The following is a 21,934-nucleotide window of genomic DNA, read 5'->3' as shown; positions in this document are numbered from 1 at the left end:
GAGTGTCCATCTCGCCGCACGCACGTGCAGGACCTACCAGAGGTCCGGCGGATTGCCCAGGCCCGTGCGGCGGGAAGAGGGCGCCTGCCGCCGCTGCCGCCTGCCTTCAGCCCCCTACCCTCACTCCGCGGCTCCACGTGGAGAACGGCTCCAGCGCCCACTACACACCGCAGCGCAGAACTTCTAGATCAGACTTCCGCTTCCGGTCGCGGACCTTCACTTCCGGTTTTCCGTTGCTATAGGAACCGCTCCGGCGTCGGAGAGTGCCCGAGTGGCTTGGGATCCGTAGGAAAACTACCCCTAGATACACGAGTGGTCTGGTGACTTGGAGGAGAAGCGTAAGGTGGGAGGGGGTACCCGGGGGTCGTCCGGAGGAGCAGGAAGCCGCGAAGGCTCAAAGGAAAGGGAAGAAACTAAGCCGCGGTGGGTTTGAGGGGTGCTGGCGGGGGGGCGAGGGGGTGTGTGTATGGGGGGGGGGGGGATGCAACCCAGCAGGACTCCGGGGGCGGCGGCGGGGGCGGGGGCAGGGGCAGGGGCATGTCCGGGGCGGGGCGATAGGCTTCCTCACGCTCACCTGCTGCGCTGGGTCTTCACAGAACTCTGGCCAGGGACCATGTCGACCGTGGTAGCACAGTCGCTGCATGCTTTTGGTCTTCGATCCCACGTGGCCAACAATATATTCTTCTTCGACGAACAGATCATTATATTTCCTTCAGGGAATTACTGTGTGAAGTACAATATGGATCAGAAATGGCAAAAATTCATTCCAGGTAAAACCCTTTCCATCCTGACATATTAACCTTATGTGGCAAAAATAACCTCATAATTCCAACATGATGATTGAAAGGAAAGTTTTCTGGCCAACTCCCATAAACGTATAGTTCTCTAACTGTAGACGAAATCCATGTCTACTTGCATTACATGCAAATATCACATGTAAAAGAATATTAATTTAAAAGCACTTTTTCCCTGTGATTTAATGAAAAATTATTTTAACAAGTCCCTTTTCATGCTTCTTCAATATCATTGTCTTTGTCATCACCTAGGCCAATTTTTGAGTTGTCTAACACAGTTTTCTAGAGCACACCACCCTCAATCCAGCACCTTTTGAATTCATGTGTGATGAAGACACTGGAGATTTTATCCCAAGTCACAAATATAACTATTTGTATAATGTTACATTGTTTTTGTTCATTGATGATATACATGATTTCCACAACTTAATCACTTATTTCCTTTTCTGCTCTTTGTTGCATATAGTATGACCATATATGTGTAGCCCCATGTAAGATATAGTTTTGTGTTTGCTATTTACTAACTTTATATAAATGGAATCATGGTATGTGTGTTCGATGACTTGCTTCTGTTGTTCAACATCAGGCTTTTGAGATCCTGAATATTACATGCATCTTGAGTTCATTTTATTGCTACATCTATGAATCTAATGTCTCGAGTATATCTATCCATTCCAGTGTTAATGGACTTTTTGGGAAACAACAGTTTTTTGGTATTACAAATCATGCTAGCATAAAATTTATTGCATTCATATATGCTTGTCCACTTGTGCAGAGATTCTTCAGGGCACACAGCCAGGACAAAAATTACTGGGCAATATGGTAGTACCAATTTACACTCCCACCAGGAGTACATGAGACTTGCCATTCCTCCACAACCTCACCGACCCTTGGTATTGTCCAAATTTCTATTTATTTTTTTTTTGCTAATCTAGTGATTGAGAAAGGGCATCTTATTATTTTTAGTGTTATATTTCTCTATTACTAATGAGGATGAATTTTTTTCACATGCTTATGGGCTATTTCTATTTAGTCTTCTATGAAATGCCTTATTCATCTCTTTTACCCATTTTTTTTTTGTATGGGAGTTTTTGGGTAATTTTCTTATTGACTTTTGGGCACACTTTCTATATTCTTTATACCAATCTTATGTATTGCAAATAATGTCTCCCAGTTTGGGGCTTGTGTCCCTCCCTCCTTATGGCATCTTGATGGACAGAAATTCTTTGTTTTAATGAAGTTCTTCAACATTTTCCTTTTTGTGTCTTCTTCAGGAATTGCTCCCTAACTCAAGCTTATGAATATATTCTCCTATATTATCTCCTTTATGCTTTATACTTTTGTCTTTCACCTTTGAGGCTCTGAGTTAGGAGGGTGCTTAGTGTGTTAGGAGAATAGCAAGGAAGTCAGTGTGGCTGGAGTGGAGGGAATGGAGGAACAGAGAGCGAGAGGTGAGGCAGAGAAGGAATGGGGAGCAACATCACATAGGGCTTTGTAGGTCATAGGCTCTTACTCTGAGTGAAATGAGAAGTCATGGGGGGATTCTGAGCAGAGAGAGTAGCATCATCTGACTTACGTTTCAACAGGTTCATTTTGACCACTGGGTAGAGAATGGCTTTAAGGAGGGACAAGGGAGGGAGCAGGAGACCAGTTGAGAAACTATTGCTACAATCCAGGTGAGAGAAAATGGTGTCAAGGAGCAGGTTGTAGGTAACAGGAATGGTGAGAAGAGATCAAATCCTGGATATATTTTGAAAGTGGAGGTAACAGATTTTCTCAGAAACCAGGTGTAGGGTGGAAGAGAAAAAGAAGAAGCAAGATTTCTGGCCTGATTAAGCAGAAGGATGGAGTTGCTGTTAAGTGAGAAAGAGATCTTAGCCATAAAGCACAGTAGACACAGAGCCTAGGACTCAAGAGAATGTTTTCATTTTAACTTATTTTAAAATCAGGGAAAAAGTATAATAATAAATATGTCATAATGAATCTAGCCTGGCTCTATTCCTCGTTATACCAATGCAATCACAAAATATACTTTTTTAACTTTCTTTAATGGAGGAAGGGGCTCCTGAAAGCAATAGTATCTAGGGCCCATGAAAATCATAAGGTGATTGCACTTCCCAGATAAAGTACGTGCACTTTAGTGTTTGCCTCCGGTGCTGCTATGTAGAGGACCATAACTTGCATTCTCAGGTGTTATCTCATGGTTGCAAGATGACTGCTGTAATCCCAGATATCACCCCTAGATGCCAGGGAAAGGGGGAGAGAATGTATCCATCCCTGGTTTTCAAGAAAGCACAAGCTTTACCATAAAGCCAGTCCAGCAAACTTCTGCATCTGTCTCATGGCAAGAATGTCACATAGATCACTTAACTGCAAGGAAGGCTGAGGAGTCCAGTGGTTAGCTTCCCAGCCTTGAGAGCAGAGGGAGAGTGTTGAGTGCTGCCCACTCAAGGCATAAAGGCCTATGTAATATGACCCTATCCCACTGCTCTAGACTTGGTCTAATAGTGACCAACCCTGGCTCACATGAGATGCTCCAGCAATATCCCACTTTCTCCTCCTACCACCTGTCCCACCCCTTCCCTGTCCCATTTTGTCCTCTAGGGATTGATCCCTGACTTCTCCTCCTACCTTGGCCTCAGGGAGGTGCCCACCCTGGTCATTGTTCTAATACCCCAGACATAGTTGTACCAAGGAGCTTCACAGGTTGACAATGACCTATTTCTGCACTTTTCTCCTATTGCATCAGCAGTGCCTACCACTATGCCTGGTTCGTATTGAATCTTGGCGATCTACCCTCATTTTTCCGTTTTACCTGTTTGCAGGCTCAGACAAGAGTCAAGCCATGTTAGCCTTGTCCATCAGTCCCAATCGGCGATACCTCGCTATCTCTGAGTTGGTGCAAGAAAAACCTCTCATCACCATTTATGAACTGTCATCCATCCCTTGCCGGAAGCGTAAAGTCCTTAATAACTTTGAGTTCCCGGTTCAGAGATTTACTTGCATGGCTTTTTCTCCAGACTCCAAATACCTATTGACTCAAACATCGCCTCCAGAGTCCAACCTTGTCTACTGGCTGTGGGAAAAACAGAAAGTAATGGCCATTGTTAAAACCGACACTCAGAACAACACTGTCTACCAGGTACCTCCCAACATAACAAGTATCGTGCAGACTATTAAAAACAGTATGAGCTGTCGTTTATTGAATGTTGTCTATGGACTAGAAGCAGTGCTCATTTCTTAACCTGCAGATTTAACTTTAGTCTCACAACAACCGTATATGGTATTCATGATTATCCCTATTATACTGATGAGGGAACTGAGGCTCCAAGAGGTTAGGTAACTCACCTAAGATCACAGAGGTATTGAATAGCAGGGCCAGGAGCCCACTGCCTGTCTTCTTTACTCTGGCCCAGAACTGCTTTCTGGTCCCAGGTTCAGCCCAGAGGTGAAGTGATCCAACTCGCTCTCTCTTTCTGGTTCTGGCCTCTTTTCAGCATCATGGCGAGGCAATGGGAAGATTTCAGGGAGTAATGTGAAGTGGTAGATCTTTAAGAAGCTGTCAACGAAATGGTAGTTATATGGGGAGCAGAGTTTTCTATTGTTATTTGAAGGCAAAATAAAGAGCACCTGTTAGGAAGCTGGTTTACTGCTAAGGCAGTGGGTCCCAAAGAGTTTTATCCTGGTGCAGTCAACCCAGTGTAGGATCTAGAACTCGGTTTTACAGGTTGTCAGGAACTCAGCTCCATTCAGTGGACTCATTCATTCCCACAGGAGGCTAGTGCATAAACCAGCACCTCAAGACCAGAGCACTCACATCATTTATCCAGTGTATTTCCACCCTAGGAATAGAGAACTTGGAAGTGAAATTAGCAATTAGAAGGCTCCTTGGTGATCACAGACTCAGGGAGAGCCGAGGGTCATTTCCTCCAGGCCATAGCGGGGCCTGTGCAGCATCCCCATTCAGAGCAGAGAGCACCTTTGCTCCAATAGATGCAGTGCACATTCATCAGATGTTCACTATGAACCCAGCGCTGGGAATACAGAGAGGACAAAGCCACAGCCCCTCAAGTTGCTCACCGTCTAATGGGGGTGACAGGTTGACTGCCTGTCACTGTACGTGGGGATGAGGAGGGTGCAGATAAAGGAAGCTCAGTTGGCAGGAGACCACATAGCTGCCCCTGACATTTGGTTCCTTCCCCCTGGTCAGGGCACATAAACCTGCCAGCCCCTCCTGTTCCTGTGTTTGCAGCTGAGCCTTCATTCCTTTTTGTTGACACAGTGCTCGGCCATTGCCAAGACCTGCTCATTCTGACTTTGGCCTCTGTAAAATGACTTTTGTAGGTTTCCTAGTTTAAAACAACGGGCCCCACACATATAATGGATATAGATCTGTGCTCTTATTAAATATGGTATCAAAAGTGTATGATTTAGTGATGTTTCAAGGGTACTCTGAGTTACCTGAAATAAATATTGATTGGTAACATGGGAAGTAATTCCATTAAGATTAGGTTTATAAAGCTTTGTCTTTCATTCTTTCACACTCTGCAGGTGAGCTTCAGTCCTCAGGATAACACGCAGGTGTGTGTCACTGGAAATGGGATATTTAAGCTTCTCCGCTTTGCCGAGGGAACCCTGAAGCAAACCAACTTTCAGAGGGGAGAACCCCAAAACTACCTAGCCCATACCTGGGTGTCTGATGACAAGATTGTCGTTGGCACCGATACAGGCAGGCTCTTCCTCTTTGAGTCTGGAGATCAACGCTGGGAGACAAGTATAATGGTCAAGGAGACCACCACCGAGCTGAAGAACCTGGAGATGATGCAGGAATCAGAGAGGTAATGGCACCCCGCTGGTGCTCCTGTAAAAATAAGCTCCTCGTACTAATAGCGTCACATGAAAACCAGCATTCTTTAAAAATCACTCCTTACCTCTCTACCTTAAAAACCAACTCTTCATTTTCCCTCTGCCTTTCTAGTGTTCATCCATATTCAAGCACAAATTTGACAGTTATGACCATAGCCTAGATACAGTTCTTTTTATTTTTATATCTAACCTCATTTTATAAGCATTTTAGTATGACTGGTCTTCCAAACTACAGATTTTCCAAATTATATTTTCTAATGGCTGCCTAATTTACTGAATCAATTGAATAAATGTCCACCGAGCACTTGCAGTGTGCCAGGCATCTTGCTAGGTGCTGGGGACACAGACCCCCAGGACCTTGCAATTCAGTAGGAGGCAGCAGACCAACAAAGAGGTGCAAGGAAATGTCAACAGAAGCATATGGGCTAAATTAGAGGCTCAGCGGGGAGCTATCAATCTTACCTCTACCAATAGCCTCTCACTCATATCGGACTGTACCATTGTATGTACTAGGCACTGCTTATATATATTCTCATTTGAGTCTTACCCTATATAGTACATATTATTATCATGCCCATTTTATAGACAAGGAAACTGACACTCAAAGAGGTTAACTGGCTTACCCAGTTAGCACTGAGAAGTGGCAGGGTCAGGATTCAAACCCAGATCTGTCTGACTCCAGAGCCTGAGCCCTCAACCATAATGGCATACTATAGCTCCTTCTTCCTCAATAACTTTCAGTCCACCATTTTCGCCATTCCTGCCAATGATGTCTCTTAATAAGTTGCCGTGCCCTCCAGTTTGCTGAGTTCACAATCCTTCAGTGGGTCTAGACTTCTGAACGTGGTCCACATGTCTGCTACTCTGTCCCTTCTTTACTTCTAGAGCATTGGCTCTGCCCTCTACGGACCATGCATGCCTCATGCATGCTCTTGCTTCTGAGCTTGGTAATGTGTAGTTCCCCTGCCCCCCTTCACACCCCACTCCCATGGATACATACACATATGTGACGTACTGTTGCTCGTTCTTCAGATCTTAGCTGGGAGGGCTTAGCCTCTGCATATCTCTGGTCAATGCACCTTCCCTGTAACTGTATTCAGCAAATCCTTGCTACCTGTTGACTGGCTGTTCCCATCCTACTGAGCTACCCCCTAACCGTCCTATCACATGTGTTCTAGAACACCTCATGGACCACCAGTGGCCTGCAGACCACTGGTTGGCGACCACTGCTCTAGACTATAACCTTCTAAAGGTAAATAAGATGTATCACTAGAGGCCCAATACACGAAATTTATGCAAGGGCCTTGGCCCTTGCAGCCCCTCACAGCCCTCGCCAGCCCTCACAGCCCCAACTTCATCTGGAAGGTCGTCTGGACGGTCATTCGGCTGTTCGGTCTAATTAGCATATTAGCTCTTCATTATATAGGATTATTTCACAGAGTTGGTACCACCGTATAACACCATTATATCTATAATAATAAAAGTGTAATATGCTAATTAGACCGGACAGCCAGACGACCTCCCGGACGAAGCCGGGGCTGTGAAGGCCGAGGCAAGCCACCATGGTTGTAAGGGCTGACACAAGCCACCGCAGCTGCGAGAGCCGAGCCCCTTGCACGAATTTCATGCAACGGGCCTCCAGTTGTTAGATGAATGAATGAGAGGAGTAGAGAGAGAGGGAAGGAGGAAATGGATACCTTGATACAAATCTCAACTCTTCTACTTACTAAATGTGTGATTTTAGAAAACTCAATCCCCTGAGCCACTTTTTTCTAAACACCAAAATGAGGATATTAATAATATACTACTAACTAGAGGCCCGGTGCATGAAATTTGTGCATGGGTAGGGTCCCAAGGCCTGGCTGGCAATCAGAGCCAATCTGTGGGGTGACTGGCGGGGTGATTTGGGGGACCCCCACTGCTACCCACTTTGGCTGGCCTGGCGCTGCCCACTTGCTGGCCCCATCTCACCAGCCGGCCCCCCCCACCCCCACCCCCCCCATCAACCCACCACTGCTGCCGGTTGCCTTTCTCAGTGGAGCGACCAGCAGGGCAATTGAGGGGGGGGCCCACTGGCACCTGCCTTGGTTGGCCTGGGGCCTGTGAGCTGGGGGCAGCTCCTGTGTTTAGCATCTGCCCCCTGGTGGCCAGTGGACGTCAAAGTGACTGGTCATTCTGCCATTCAGTCGAATTGCATATTAGGCTTTTATTATATAGAATAATGACAATAGTAGTAGTGACCACACAGGGTTGTGAGACTACCAAATAAATGTGTAACTTTCCAATCTTCCTTTGGAGTTTGTGTGGCATTCCCAGGGCAAAGGGCAGTGTTTTGGCAATGGGAAAGGGGTTCACACTGGGTGGTTTCTCCCACACCCAAGGGCAGCCCTTCTTTCTCATCCCTAGCAGAATTCCTCTCCTGGGGACTATCTCTGTAACCTTTACATGCTGTTTTCTTTTTCTAGCTTGATCGAATTTCCAACACTCAGTTCCCCAGTCCCTTCCTTTGAACAGATCTTGGAGACCGATAGCCACAGCCAGCAGTCCATGCCCCAGGTGTTTGCCATTGCAGCCTACTCAAAGGGATTTGCCTGTTCTGCTGGGCCAGGGAGAGTTCTACTGTTTGAGAAGATAGAAGACAAAGATTTTTATCATGAGAGCAGGGAAATCCGGGTAAGGAGAGAAGGAATAAGCAAAACTGGGGTCCTACTGACATTTGTTCTCCAGCAGCAGAGCACTGCCAAGGAGTGTGATGGGGAGAAGGGGGTGTAGCTCTGAGCAGCAATGGGGATTTGAGCAGTTTGTCCTGAGGAAGTTTTAGGATGGGTTGGACAGAATTGGGGTTTAGGATTGGGATGATCTGGATTTCAATCCTGGGAGAGAACTTTGGCAAGTTCTATTTCTCTTTGAAGCTTAGTGCTCCCATGAGAAATTGTATTATGATGATGCATATTGATATTTAATGCCCGGCGTACTACCATGCACACAGTGAGCATTTAGTAAATGTGTGTGGAATAAACGATACACACTGTTTTGAAGAGAGAGCATATCTAGTTTGGGAAGAACCAGGAAGGCTTCTGGGTGTTTGATTGTAATTGTTGAAGAAAGACCTCAGAGGATGGGTAGCTCTTAAAGAAACAGATTAGGAATTCCATTTGGAAGGAACAAATTAAGCAAAGGCACCACTGACAGGGAGCGGGTGGTGTACTTGGGATACCTTGTGTTCCCCAATGGAGAGGGACTGACATCACTTGAAGGGAAAAGATGAGAACCCGTGCGGGTGAAAGAGCTCCAGCCCGAGGAGTGTGTGCCGGACAGCCTGTTCCTGAGTGGAGAAGCATAGCTCAAGAGCAGTGCTCTGCCTGCGAGAGGGGGTGGGCCGTTGCGGGGCCCTGGACAGGAAGCAGCTAAACACACATTGAGTGAGTTAGACGTGACTCTGCTGCTTAAGATGAGCATCTGAATCCAGCAAAAGCTGTGTATCTTCAGTTTTGTGGGAGACAGCACTGGGGCAGCGGCAGCACACACAAGGTCCCAGGTCTGCGGGCTCCCATTCTACTCTACACAGCAGAGAGTGTCACACAAATGTGACAGCAGAGGGAACTATCAGGTGCCGTGGGCACATTGAGGGAATATCAATGGCCGCCCAGCCCAGCGCAGCGCAGGTCAGGGGCTTCCCAGAGCCTTCGTTGTCCTGTGGAGCAGGGGCAGTTGACTATGTGAAAAGGGTGAAGAACTCCAGGCAGAGGGAGGGAAACAGGAGAGCCCGGTGTCCTGGACCCCAGGGAGGCGGTGCCGCCATCACAGCTGCAGGCTCTAGAAAAGTCAAGAGGATGAGGACTGAGCATCTGGCTTTGGTGATAAGGATATTTCTAATGCGTATGAGGACAGTGGAAGGAAATTTTATTTATCAAATGATAAGGAATTAAGAAACTGAGTGGGAGACAAGGAAGAGGAGACGGTATGTGTAGGCCAACCTTTCAAGAAGCTTGGTTGTTCATAGAAGAAAAGCAATAGCAGGGAAAAGGAAATCTAATTTTATAATGCCTACCTGGGAAGCACAGGCCCCCTCAGAGACTGCTGGCAGGAGCTGTGGGACCCCTTCTCTTTCCTCTGCCCTGGCATCCACCCACATGGAAGAGGGGCTGTCACCTTCCCCTCTGCCGCCCTGAAGCACACGCTGGTATCCTCGGTGCAGGTGGGCGCCTGCCCTGGGGTACACAACCTATCCCAAGTGAATTCAAGAGTGGGAGTGAGTGGGAGTTCGACTGACACTTGTTTTCAGAGGAGATCTCAGCTGGGCAGGTGCAGACCGATCATTTCTACGTATGCCGTTGTCTTATTATGCAGCCACTAATCACTTCAAGGTGAACACGAAACCCACAGAAACAGAGGCAACTCAAGCCCCCCTCCCTTCCCTACCTCTGAGGGGATCGGAGCCATGCTGGTCTGGGAGTCCTAGTTCATTACACCTGAGGGAACCCGCCGATGATGCGGGCACATCACTGATAGCCGTCTTGTGTTGTGGGCAGATTCCTGTGGACCCGCAGAGCAACGACCCGAGTCAGTCTGACAAACAGGACATCCTCTGCTTGTGCTTCAGCCCCTCAGAGGAAACCCTGCTTGTCAGCACCAGTAAGAACCAACTCTACAGCATCACCATGTCCCTGACGGAGATCAGCAAGGCAAGTCTCTCCCAGCAACGTTTCTGTCCAGACTTTTCTCATCTGTCTTCGTAGCAGAATTGGTCTCTAGTGTTTTTTCTTGATGCCTTTGTCTGCTTTTGGTCTCAGGGTAATACTGGCCTCATAGAATGAGGTGTAGAGATGAGGCTAAAGAGAGAGAATTGTTTTGTTTTTAAGGTAAGCGAGATCTAAGTATATTTAAAAGCTAACAGGCCCATATATCAAATCATGTTGTATATCCCAAAAGAATGCAATGTTATATGTCAGGTATATCTCAGTTTTTTTTAAAGGTGCTATCCAGTAGAGCATTTTGAAAGTATCACACATCAAATGAGTTTTTGAAAGTTTGGGAACTACTACTTAAAAGTTACTATGTGACTTTGGATAAATTTCTTTGGATTAAACCTTTCTGGGCATCACTTTCCACATATTTTCAGCAGGAGATTATAAGACATAGCCTCTTTTTCTTTAATTTTCTTCTTTTCTTTCTTTCTTTCTTCCTTTCTTTCTTTCTTTCTTTCTTTCTTTCTTTCTTTCTTTCTTTTTTGAGGTAACATATATAAATTTCAGGTGTCTAACATTATAATTTGACATTTGTACATACTACATCGTGCTTACCACCAAAAGTCTAGTTTCCATCCATCACCATACAATTGAACCCTTTTCCCCATTCTGCCCTCCTGCCCCTCTTCACCCCAACCACCATTCTGTCATCTGCCTCTCTGAGCTTGTTTTTGCTTTTTTGCTTGTTAGTTGGTTTTTAATATTCCACATACAAGTGAAGTTCATATGGTATTTGTCTTTTCCCATGAGGGCACCCACCTGACTTATTTTACTTAGCGCAATACCCTCCAGGTGCATCCGTGTTGTGGCAAATGGCAGGATTTCACCTTTTTTATAGCTGAGTAGTAGTCTGTTGTATGTATATGCCACCTCTTCTTTATTCGTCTGTCCATCAATGGACACAGGTTGTTTTCATAAGAAGTAAGTAAAGGAGATAATGCTGTCTGCCCAGTGCTCTCAGGTGGGGTCTTTCTGGCCACCTACACTTGTGGTACCATGAATCCAGCGCTGTTTTTAACCTGCAGATTTAGAAACTATTTTTATCATTTCACCTGGGGGAACTCATTCACTCAAAAAGGACTAATTTGATGGCCGGATCTCCAATTTGTTCACTTTCTCTGTCTGGAGGGGTGAGCTCATTGCAGATCCTCTCTCCCTCCAGGGGGCAGGGCCTCTGAGAAGGAAGTCTGCAGGGGGAGGAAAGAACTAGGCCAGAGAAGTTGGCTCTTCTATGGAGGGGAGCATTCCCATTCTCTCTCCTCGACTGTAAAAGTCTTCTGCCTGTGCCTATGCATACGCTCTACCTTCCTGCCCCTGAGTCATACTCCGTTTTGATGCTAAAGTGGTCTTTTCAAAACCCATATCTGGTCACTGCAAGATACAACCTCCTCCACCACCACCACCGTCATCACAGCTGGGACCCCTCAGTGGCCTCCCTGTGCTCTTGAGGAGACCAAACTTGGCTGCCCCAGCCCATCCCATCCCATCATTCCACCTAATAAGGCTGACCTTTCCCATCACCATGACTCTGCATGTTCCTTCCTGCCAAGAGGCTTGTGCAAACACTGTCCTGTCTGCCTGGAACACTCTTCCCTCCTCTCTTCCCCATATCAGTTCTTGCTCATCCTTCAGAGAACAAAGCTAATAGAGGCAAACGTTTGAAGGTACTAGAGAAAGAAGGGGTAACAGATGGAGAAGAATGGGTGCCTGCCCCCCCTCCCCAGCACAGCACCTCTTTCTCTGAGGCAGTAGAAAAGGATGGATGATGCAGAATGTGAAGGAATTCGTATCTCAGCTTTTGCTTTGTCCTGTGAACAGACCCAAAATATCTACACCTCATTATATTTCCCAATCATCACTCCTCATGCAGGTGTCCCAAGTAAAATGCCTCTGATGGCAGACATCTGGAACCTATACACGCAGTGTAATAGGATACATTTTAATTTAAAGTCCTTCACCCAAGTCTCATTGCTGCTGGAGGTAGAGTAACTGGCCTCCCTGGGGAGAAATTTGGCAGTCCTGATCAAGATTCTTAAAATCATCCCCACCATGTTTCTCTGCATCCCATTCTAGGACTGTGTCCGTTGTGTCAGTCCCAGCCTATTGATAGTCATGCTATCAGCTAGGAAGGCCCCAAGCACTGGCCCAGGCCCACATGTTTCCCCCACAGGGGCCAGTGTTGTAGCTGGACTGGCCTTTGTGGTTCTTATGACTGTAGGATGCACTCCAACAAAAACCATCAGGGAACTTGGAGGAGCAGGTCTTGGTGGGTACACAGCATGTGCCCAGGGGCCTCACAGAGAGGTCACAGGTGGAGAGAGAACACAGACCTGGGGCTCTCTGCCTTTAGTAGGGCACAAGGGTGGGGCATCTAGGGTTGTTCAGGTTCATTCTTTAGTGCCTAATTGACAGTCTAAGAGTGGGAATTAGGGCATGGAGGAGAGAAGCGGTATCCCTGAAGTCATCAGTTATCTTGGTTATCCAGGTTTTCTTTTTTTTAAAATATATTTTTTATTGATTTTAGAGAGAAAGGGAGAGGAAGAGAGAGATAGAAACATCAATGATGAGAGGGAATCATTGATTGGCTGCCTCCTGCACGCCCCCTACTGGGGACCGAGCCCACAACCCGGGCATGTGCCCTTGATTGGAATCGAACCCAGAACCCTTGAGTCCTCAGGCCGACACTCTATACACTGAGCCAAAACGGCTAGGGCTATCAGGGTTTTCTGAAAGAAGGGGCGGCTTGGTTCCTTATCTGGCCGTTTTGCTGGGCTTATAGAGCTGGCAATATGTTTCTTCAAGATGATGTTTTCAAACAGATGCCTCAACAATCAAAGCTGACTGTCAGGCACTTGGTTACAATAACAAAGCTTAAAGCCGGCAGCATCTGAGGAAATAATCAGAGGTACACAGACTTACCTGCAAGGAAATTAGTCTAGTTATTCCCAAGTAAGGAAAATTGGAGACCCCTTAAATGTCCCCACCGTAGAGGAATGGCTAAATTAAAAAGTCTGGTATATTCTTGGAATAAAATATTTTATTGCCATTGCAATAATGTTTTAAAATAATGTAGGCTTAGGAAAATATGCATAATATTAACATGATTGGTTCCCAGCCTGCTAATGTCCTTCGATAGTATGAAAGCTGAAATGCACAGCCAGCCTTTGGCTCGCTTTGCCAGATCTCATTCTCTATGATTTCTCCAGGGGGAGCCTGCCCACTTTGAGTACCTGATGTACCCTTTACACTCAGCGTCCATCACCGGTCTGGCTACTTGCATCCGCAAACCCCTCATTGCCACCTGTTCTCTGGACCGATCCATACGCATCTGGAATTACGAGTCAAAGTAAGGAATGCAAAGGCTCTGTTACTTTAATATGCAGGATTTGGGTTGTTAAATATTTCATGTGAGTTATTTTAGAGAGTTTTAAATTTTAATTACTTAGAAGCTTTCAGTTGGGAAAAAAAATTTTTTTTAAGTCAAGTCAGTCAACTGCCTTCTCTTTTCACTCTTACATGAGCTAGAAAATTACTTTGTGCTTCATTAAATGCTTGCTCCATGCCAGACACTGTGCTAGGCTCTAGGGACTCCGGTATCTCACCTTATTCCATGACCTCCTATGTCCTTCCAGCTCTCCTACCCCCTTACTCCCACTAGATCTGCTTTTGACCTCAGAGAGCTCGCCAGACTGTTATTTATTCTTTTTTCTCTCATTGCCTGAAACCCCCCTCAACTCCCTAGTGATATTTTTTTGCCTCCTGGCATAGCTTCCCTGAGAATCTGTGACCTAGATTGGCCCCACACTATAATTTCTTTGTTCTTGTGCGCAGTTGCTAGGGCTGCTGAAAGATAAAATGTGAAATCCTTCTGATGTGGGAAATCTAAATGGAGCTGCACATTCAGCATCACTAGATAACCCCCTGACCAGTCTCCCTACTTGCCATACTCATTGCTCCTATCTTCAAATAACCAAACTCTAGAAAAGAGGGAAAGCAATCATTGCAAGCAACAAAGTGTCTCAAATGCTGTGATAAAAAATACATACCAGGGGAGGGCTCGAGGGATTTAGCAGGCTAGACTGATAAGGCAGTAATTGACCTTGCTCACAGCACTCTGGAACTCTACAAGGAATACCAGGAAGAGGCCTATACAATCAGCCTTCACCCGTCTGGTCACTTCATTGTAGTAGGGTTTGCTGACAAACTACGCCTCATGAACCTACTCATTGACGATATACGTTCATTCAAAGAATATTCTATCAGAGGATGCAAAGAGGTAAGAACTGCTGGAGATAACGGTCCAGTTTCTTGGAAATCCAAGGCTGAAATACCAACTAAGACACTCGAGGGAGGTGGGACCAAAAGGTGTCTTAGAAAACTTTAGTGGCTTTAAAAAGAAAATAATCCAATTCTTCCCCCACCAAACTTACTGAGTATATGGCTCTGTTGCCTTTTTCTTATTCTCACCAAAATCTTTAATTGAGCCCAGCCCTGTGAGATCCCACCTGCCGTAGGTCCTCTCTGTGATTGTGGAGCAATACAAAAGCATTGAAAAGGAAGGCTTACCACAGAGTCAGAGTCAGAGCTGGGAAGGCGAGGCTGGAGCCTGGGAGAAGCCCAGAAGTCAGCAGAGAGGCAGTGAGCAGTCCATCAGCTTTCCCGGGGCTGACCTGCAGGAACAAGACGTGGTTCCAGGAATCACTTCCCTACTCTGAAACTTCTACAGACAAATGAGTGCTCTGCTCTGTGAACCAGTAAGCATCTTCATACTTAATGCACATGGCAGTGAGCTACAGGAGTAGTTGTCAGCCAGTTCTCAGTATGTTGGTACCTTGCCCCAATTTCCACCTCCACACATGGTTTCAGCCTGAACTCTTTAAATATATATAATTTCCCCCATTGATTTTTTTAGCGAGAGTGGAAGGGAGAGGGAGAGACAGAGAGAGAGAAACATCGATGTGAGAGAGACGCATCAATTTGTTGCCTCCCACACACGCCCTGACCAGGGATGGGGATCGAGCCTGCAACTGAGGTATATGCCCTTGACCAGAATTGAACCCAGAACCCTTCAGTCTGAAGGTCAACACGCTATCCACTGAGCCAAACCAGCTAGGGCTCAGCCTCAACTCTTTGAGAAAAAGAGGACTTGACGGTAACAGAATGAGACTGCTCACTTTTTTCATGCTTGCTCTCTGGCTGTATTTCCTTGTAGTGTGCCTTTAGCAATGGAGGTCACCTGTTTGCTGCAGTCAATGGAAACGTGATTCACCTTTTCACCACCACAAGCCTGGAGAACATCACAAATCTGAAAGGACACACAGGGAAGGTAGGTGGGTGTGGAGGAGCACAGAGTCCAGCATGATGCTAGCCAATGGGGAATAAGTGATGAAAAGAGAAGCGATTCCTTTCCTCTTGGAGCTCATTGTCTACTTGGGGGAAGAGACAGTAAAACAGATGCACAGACAAATTTAATTACTAGTTGCCATAAATTCAATGAAAGGAAAACACGAGGTGTTATGAGAGGAAATAATGAAGGAATTGGCATAATGAAGGAAATTGGGTGTTCACAAAGGCTTGGTCCTACAGGAATGGGTAGGGATTAACCACACAGAGCTGGTGGGATAGTCATTGCAGATAGGGCTCCAAAGACACTGAGGTGGGAGAGTGCATCGTGTGTCAGAGGAACTGAGATGTCTGTGGGGCTGGAACATAGGTATCAGGATAAAACTTGGGGTGAGCTGAGATTGGAGAGGTTAGAACAGCGGTTCTCAACCTGTGGGTCGCGACCCCTTTGGGGGTCAAACGACCCTTTCACAGGGGTTGCCTAAGACCATTGGAAAACACATATATAATTACATATTGTTTTTGTGATTAATCACTATGCTTTAATTATGTTCAATTTGTAACAATGAAAATACCTCCTGCATATCAGATATTTACATTATGATTCATAACAGTAGCAAAATTACAGTTATGAAGTAGCAACGAAAATAATTTTATGGTTGGGGGTCACCACAACATGAGGAACTGTATAAAGGGTCACGGCATTAGGAAGGTTGAGAACCACTGGGTTAGAACCTTGTAGGCGTTTAAGGGTTTTTATACTTTATCCTTGTTCCTCGAAATCACTGAGGACTCTCAGGGCAGAGAATGATATGACCAGATTTGCATTTTAAAAGCTTACTTTGGCTACAGAGTAAAGAATGCATTTAAAGAAATAAGGATGTCTACACGATAGAAGACAGTATTTTGGACCAGGGTGGAGGTGGTACAGATAGGGAGAAGTGGATGAATTTAAAAGATATTTAGGAAGTAAGACCAATAGGTAAAGAAGATAGAGTGGATATAGGGCATGAAGAAAAGGGAGGGGCCAAAGATTAAAAGGCTTAAGATGTCAGCAGATGAATTTGGAGAGAAAAAGCAAAAGAAAAAGAAAGGCATTCTAGGCTCGAGGACATGTTACAGATGATAGAAGGGGAGTATAAAATAGGATGGTGGCTTGTGGTTTCTATGGCTGGCACATTGGGCACACTTGAGGAGTGATAGAAGAAAGAGCTGGAGAAATTGCCTGTATCATAGAGTGTTGTATGCCAGGCCAAGGAATTGGACATTGGTCTGTAGGTGATGAGAAACAACTGAAAGGATGTAAGAAAGGTAATTCTGCAAATGATATTGAGGATGGCTGAGACGGGAGGAAAGTTGAATGATGGAGCCCACCTAGGAAGTGAGGGTGGAGGATGAGTTAGGAACTAAACCATGGCTTTAGTAGTAGGGACAGAGAGAAAAAAGGTGTTAAGTTCCATTTGGACATGTTATGTTTGACATGTCCAGGAAGTACGGAGGTCAGGAAAGAAGTCAAGGCTGATATTAAGATTCCGGGGACTAGGGTGGAGTGGATTAGATCACCAGGGGCCTGTGTGGAATCTGAGAAGGATCTTGGGCAGCAGACAGATGGCCAACATTTAAAGGATTGTTAAAAGAACAGAAAGACTCCAAGGAAGGTGCAAAGAGAACCTGGCATCAGGGACTTGTAGCAAAGAGGCCAGGGAACTAGTTCCAAAAGGATAAAGCGGTCGCTGGCATGGAATATCAGAGAGAGGTCCTGCACAGACTAAAAACTCACCATTGACTTTAGCAATGGAAGTGCTATAAACACACGGATTATGGAGAGCTGCTTCGCAGTGGGATTGGTCTTCAAATATCACTCGGGCCGCATGTTATTTGTGGGAACCTCAGTGGGAACCATACGTGCAATGAAGTACCCTCTGCCTTTGCCGAAAGAGTTCAATGATTACCAGGCCCATGGCGGTCCTATCACCAAGGTGAGAGAGTCCCCTCTCTTCAGGGGCCCAGTCCCAGAACCAGCAGTCAGTAGATCCATTTGATCCTGTCCCCACATACCTTCTTCACCCCATCAACCCGCAGTGTCTTTTCTGTCTCCTTACTTATTCATTGGTATTTTCATTGTTACTGTGGAGACACAGATAAAAGTACACTGTGCTCTGCTCCAAATAAGTCCGTCCCCTCAAGCAGAGCTGGAGAGCTCTTGTTTTATGGCCTGACCATCCCCTGGGCAGAATCCCTGCTCTGCTTTTCAGGAGTGACCCCTTCAGTCCGAGTGGCACTTGCAGAGGGAGAGGGATGGAAGCCCCTGGTCTTTTCAGCTCTCCCCTCATGATTGGGAACCAGCATCCGCAGACCCTCGATATCCTTGGCCTCCTACACTTGGAGTAGAGCTTCCACCAACAGTGGGGACTGGCTGGGGGGAGGGGGACCAGTCCTCTTGGCCTTGCCTGCCTAGAATAGAGCTTCAGAGTAGGAATAAGAAACACTAGCGGTCTGCCCTTCCCAGGGTGACACCGTAGCCAAAGACTGAGAGCTGGAGGGAGAGGGAGCCCCATCTTTTGGCCACACCTGCCCAGAGAGCACAAGAGTAAAATTCTTGGAGCAGAGCAGGTCATGGCTCAAATGCCACAGCTTCTGTTCTTACTGAGGCTGAGTACATTTACCTGAATGAATGTTTTTACATTTGCTATATGCCCTTAGGACAATTTCCAGAGACTTTACATACTTGATTGTATTATTTTTAACAGTTAACTTATTTTTTTTAGGGGGGCGGGGTCAGCTAAGAGACTTACTCTGCTATTTCAGAGTAGAGAGGTCCTTTCTACTATTTTTGCAACTTCCTGTGAATATATAATTATTTTTCCCCCAAAAAAGTGTTTTATTAAACATAGTCATAATTGAATAGTTGTAGCATTATAGGAACCATTACAATTTAGTCTTGCCATTCTAAGGTAAAAAGGAAATGGGAGTATTTCATCTACTATATTTTGCAAGCATCTTGGCAAACAGAATATGAATATTCTGTTTTGTGCTGACTGGAGGGTACATACCGGGAAAGGACATTCTGCCTCAGTCTAGTGCCGTGGTGGGCAAACTATGGCTCGCGAGCCACATGCGGCTCTTTGGCCCCTTGAGTGTGGCTCTTCCACAAAATACCACGTGCGGGCGTGCACATACAGTGCGATTGAAAACTTCGTGGCCCGTGCGCAGAAGTCGGTATTTTGTGGAAGAGCCACACTCAAGGGGCCAAAGAGCCGCATGTGGCTCGCGAGCCGCAGTTCGCCGACCACTGGTCTAGTGGAACACGTGAAGAGTTCATGCGCCTCTGCCACGTGAGGGCTGTGCATATGTGTGCGTCCTCTTCACTGGGCATGTCTTCACCCCCTGCAGATTCGTTCCATTGCGTGGAATGCAGATGACAGCAAACTGATTTCTTGTGGCACAGACGGTGCTGTATATGAGTGGAATCTGTCCACAGGAAAGAGGGAGACGGAATGTGTGATCAAGTCCTGCAGCTACAACTGTGTAACCGTCTCCCCTGATAGCAAAATTATCTTTGCTGTTGGATCTGACCATACCCTCAAGGAGATCGCCGATTCTTCCGTGAGTCTGCCTGCCCCTGACCGGCCGCTGGGCTGCTGCACTGACCTGCAGGGGACAACCCCTGTGGTTACCACAGAAAGAGGGTTGTGAGAACAGGGGCTCTTCTTCATGGAGTCACACCTGGCTCCCTGTTCCTTTTTAGTCATCTCAGTTCTTGTTACTTCTGGAATTTTCTGCCCAGTGCCCTACCTGACTGGGCTAAATTGTGGGGCCCTTTTTCACTTGGATTTTGCTTGCTACCTAGACCTTCTCTCCACCCTCCAGGCATGGAGCTCAGCAGCATTTCGAACCTGCACCCTTACTCTAGATCTGTACTTACTTTCCTGGGGTAGGAGCAAAACTGTAGTTATTGCTGTTACCTAGGCTTGCCACCGTGTTCACCTGAGACCCCCAAACTCTGAAATGGTGGCAATAGCTCCCAGTGGCTGAGGGAGGAGAGAAGAGCTCAGCAAGGACGCCGCCTCCTCGCGTGGCTGTGTCCTTCTCCAGGAGCCCAGCGGCAGCTGGTCTTCATTGATTTCTCTCACTTTCCTTTGGTGCTCGTCACTCTCCGGGTCCTGATATCTGGGGAAGGACAGAGATACCACGGCAGCAAACTGACCTCAGGCAGGTTTCCCCAGGATCAAAACAGCTTGGTGCCCCAGGTAGCTTAGTCCTGGTTCTGTGGTGGCTTTCTCAGTGCGGCACCAGAACAAAGCTCTGGGAGGGCAGAGCCATGGTTCTCCCTTCTTGATATGCCTACCAGCCAGCATGGCCCACCGCAAGCATCCGACCAATGTCTGGTGGGTAGGCACATGGGTGGATGGGTGGGTGTGGGGGTGATTTAATATGTGCAGGAATGAGTTCCTTGATAGTATAGCTTTGTTTATGTAATGGACATGAATGAATGCTTGCTGAATGCATTTATGATCCACATCCTATTCTGCATTTGAGGTGCATGGTAATATAGCAGCCAAGGAGCCTGCTGCCACTTTCTAGGTGGGTGAGTTGAGGCAAATAACCTACCATTTCTGTGACTCTGTTGCAGGGGTAACAATCACTCCACCAAAGGAGTTTTGTGAGGATTTAATGAGTTACAACATATAAAAGCCATAGAATGATGCTTGGCACCTAGTAGGTGCTGTTTGAAAGGTTCCCTTTATTAGTGTTATTCCTAACTTGTAGAACTGTTTATTATCAATCAAGCAGCCAAGAAATATTTAGTTTGTGCCTTTTATGTGCTGAGCACATTTGCAGATGCTGCAGAAATAGGAGACCCCCCCTTTTTTTTAAAATCCTGACTTGATTTTTTTTTTCATTGATTTTTAGAGAGAGTGGAAAAGAGAGGGAAAGGCAAAGAGAAACAGCAATATGAGAGAAACACACCAATTGGTTGCCTCCTGCATGCGTCCTGATCAGGACCCTGGCCAGGGAGGAACCTGCAACACAGGTACATGCCCTTGACGGGAATCAAACCTGGGACCATTTGGTCTGCAGGCCGATGCTCTATGTGCACTGAGCCAAATCGACTAGGGCGACACATTTTTTAAAAATATGGTTTGCCGAAACCGGTTTGGCTCAGTGGATAGAGTGTCGGCCTGTGGACTGAAGGGTCCCAGGTTCGATTCCCGTCAAGGCCATGTACCTAGGTTGCGGGCACATCCCCAGTAGGAGATGTGCAGGAGGCAGCTGATCGATGTTTCTCTCTCATCGATGTTTCTAACTCTCTATCCCTCTCCCTTCCTCTCTGTAAAAAATCAATAAAATGTATTTTTAAAAAATATATATATGTTTTTATTGGTTTCAGAGAGCAGGAGGGAGAAGGAGAGAGAGACAGGAACAACAATGATGAGAATCATTGATCGGCTGCCTCCTGCATGCCCCCTGTTGGGGATTGAGCCCATAACCCGGGCATGTGCCCTGACCAGGAATCGAAACTTGACCTCCTGGTTCATGGGTCAAGGCTCAACCACTGCGCCATACTGGCCGGGCAGAGACATGTTTTTTAAATACAGAACTTGCTCTAACATTGCTATTAGAGGAGAGGAAGAGAATGATTTGGGAACCTGGGGACATGGCTCACCCCTCACACTGAGCAGAGCTGTCTTTTCTCCAGGTCCTTCGGGAGATACCAACATTTGATGTCGTCTACACAGCCATTGTTATCTCTCACTCGGGCCGCATGATATTTGTGGGAACCTCAGTGGGAACCATACGTGCAATGAAGTACCCTCTGCCTTTGCCGAAAGAGTTCAATGATTACCAGGCCCATGGCGGTCCTATCACCAAGGTGAGAGAGTCCCCTCTCTTCAGGGGCCCAGTCCCAGAACCAGCAGTCAGTAGATCCATTTGATCCTGTCCCCACATACCTTCTTCACCCCATCAACCCGCAGTGTCTTGTCTGTCTCCTTACTTATTCATCCAGCCATCCCTTCAATAGACATTTATTGGCTATTAATATTCTTTGTTTCACCTAATCACAGAAATTTATCCTAGGATCCCTAACCGGTTTGGCTCAGTGGATAGAGCGTTGGCCTGAGGACTCAAGAGTCCCAGGTTCGATTCCATTCGAGGGTATGCACCTTGGTTGTGGGCACA

General features: G+C 46.4%; 2 protein-coding genes across 2 annotated transcripts in view; one reads left to right on the top strand and one right to left on the bottom strand.

Moving 5' to 3' along the window:
- Window positions 1–615, bottom strand: part of EBNA1BP2 (EBNA1 binding protein 2) — a 7,715-nt gene extending 7,100 nt beyond the window's left edge. Inside the window, 2 exon segments of the mRNA XM_014454648.2 lie at window positions 358–439; window positions 575–615. Of these exon segments, the coding sequence (XP_014310134.2) occupies window positions 358–439; window positions 575–615 (123 nt within the window).
- The window catches only part of CFAP57 (cilia and flagella associated protein 57), a 55,444-nt gene continuing 33,903 nt past the window's right edge, over window positions 394–21,934 (top strand). The window contains exons 1-11 of the mRNA XM_006087215.3: window positions 394–423; window positions 597–770; window positions 3,620–3,936; window positions 5,346–5,632; window positions 8,126–8,333; window positions 10,193–10,345; window positions 13,615–13,754; window positions 14,519–14,684; window positions 15,621–15,734; window positions 19,145–19,357; window positions 21,453–21,626. Of these exons, the coding sequence (XP_006087277.1) occupies window positions 614–770; window positions 3,620–3,936; window positions 5,346–5,632; window positions 8,126–8,333; window positions 10,193–10,345; window positions 13,615–13,754; window positions 14,519–14,684; window positions 15,621–15,734; window positions 19,145–19,357; window positions 21,453–21,626 (1,929 nt within the window). The 5' untranslated portion in view covers window positions 394–423; window positions 597–613. The remainder of the gene's footprint in view (window positions 424–596; window positions 771–3,619; window positions 3,937–5,345; window positions 5,633–8,125; window positions 8,334–10,192; window positions 10,346–13,614; window positions 13,755–14,518; window positions 14,685–15,620; window positions 15,735–19,144; window positions 19,358–21,452; window positions 21,627–21,934) is intronic.

Source organism: Myotis lucifugus, unplaced genomic scaffold (assembly GCF_000147115.1).
Source record: "Myotis lucifugus unplaced genomic scaffold, Myoluc2.0 scaffold_37, whole genome shotgun sequence".
NCBI lineage: Eukaryota > Metazoa > Chordata > Mammalia > Chiroptera > Vespertilionidae > Myotis > Myotis lucifugus.
This window is presented reverse-complemented; position numbering and strand designations above follow the sequence as displayed.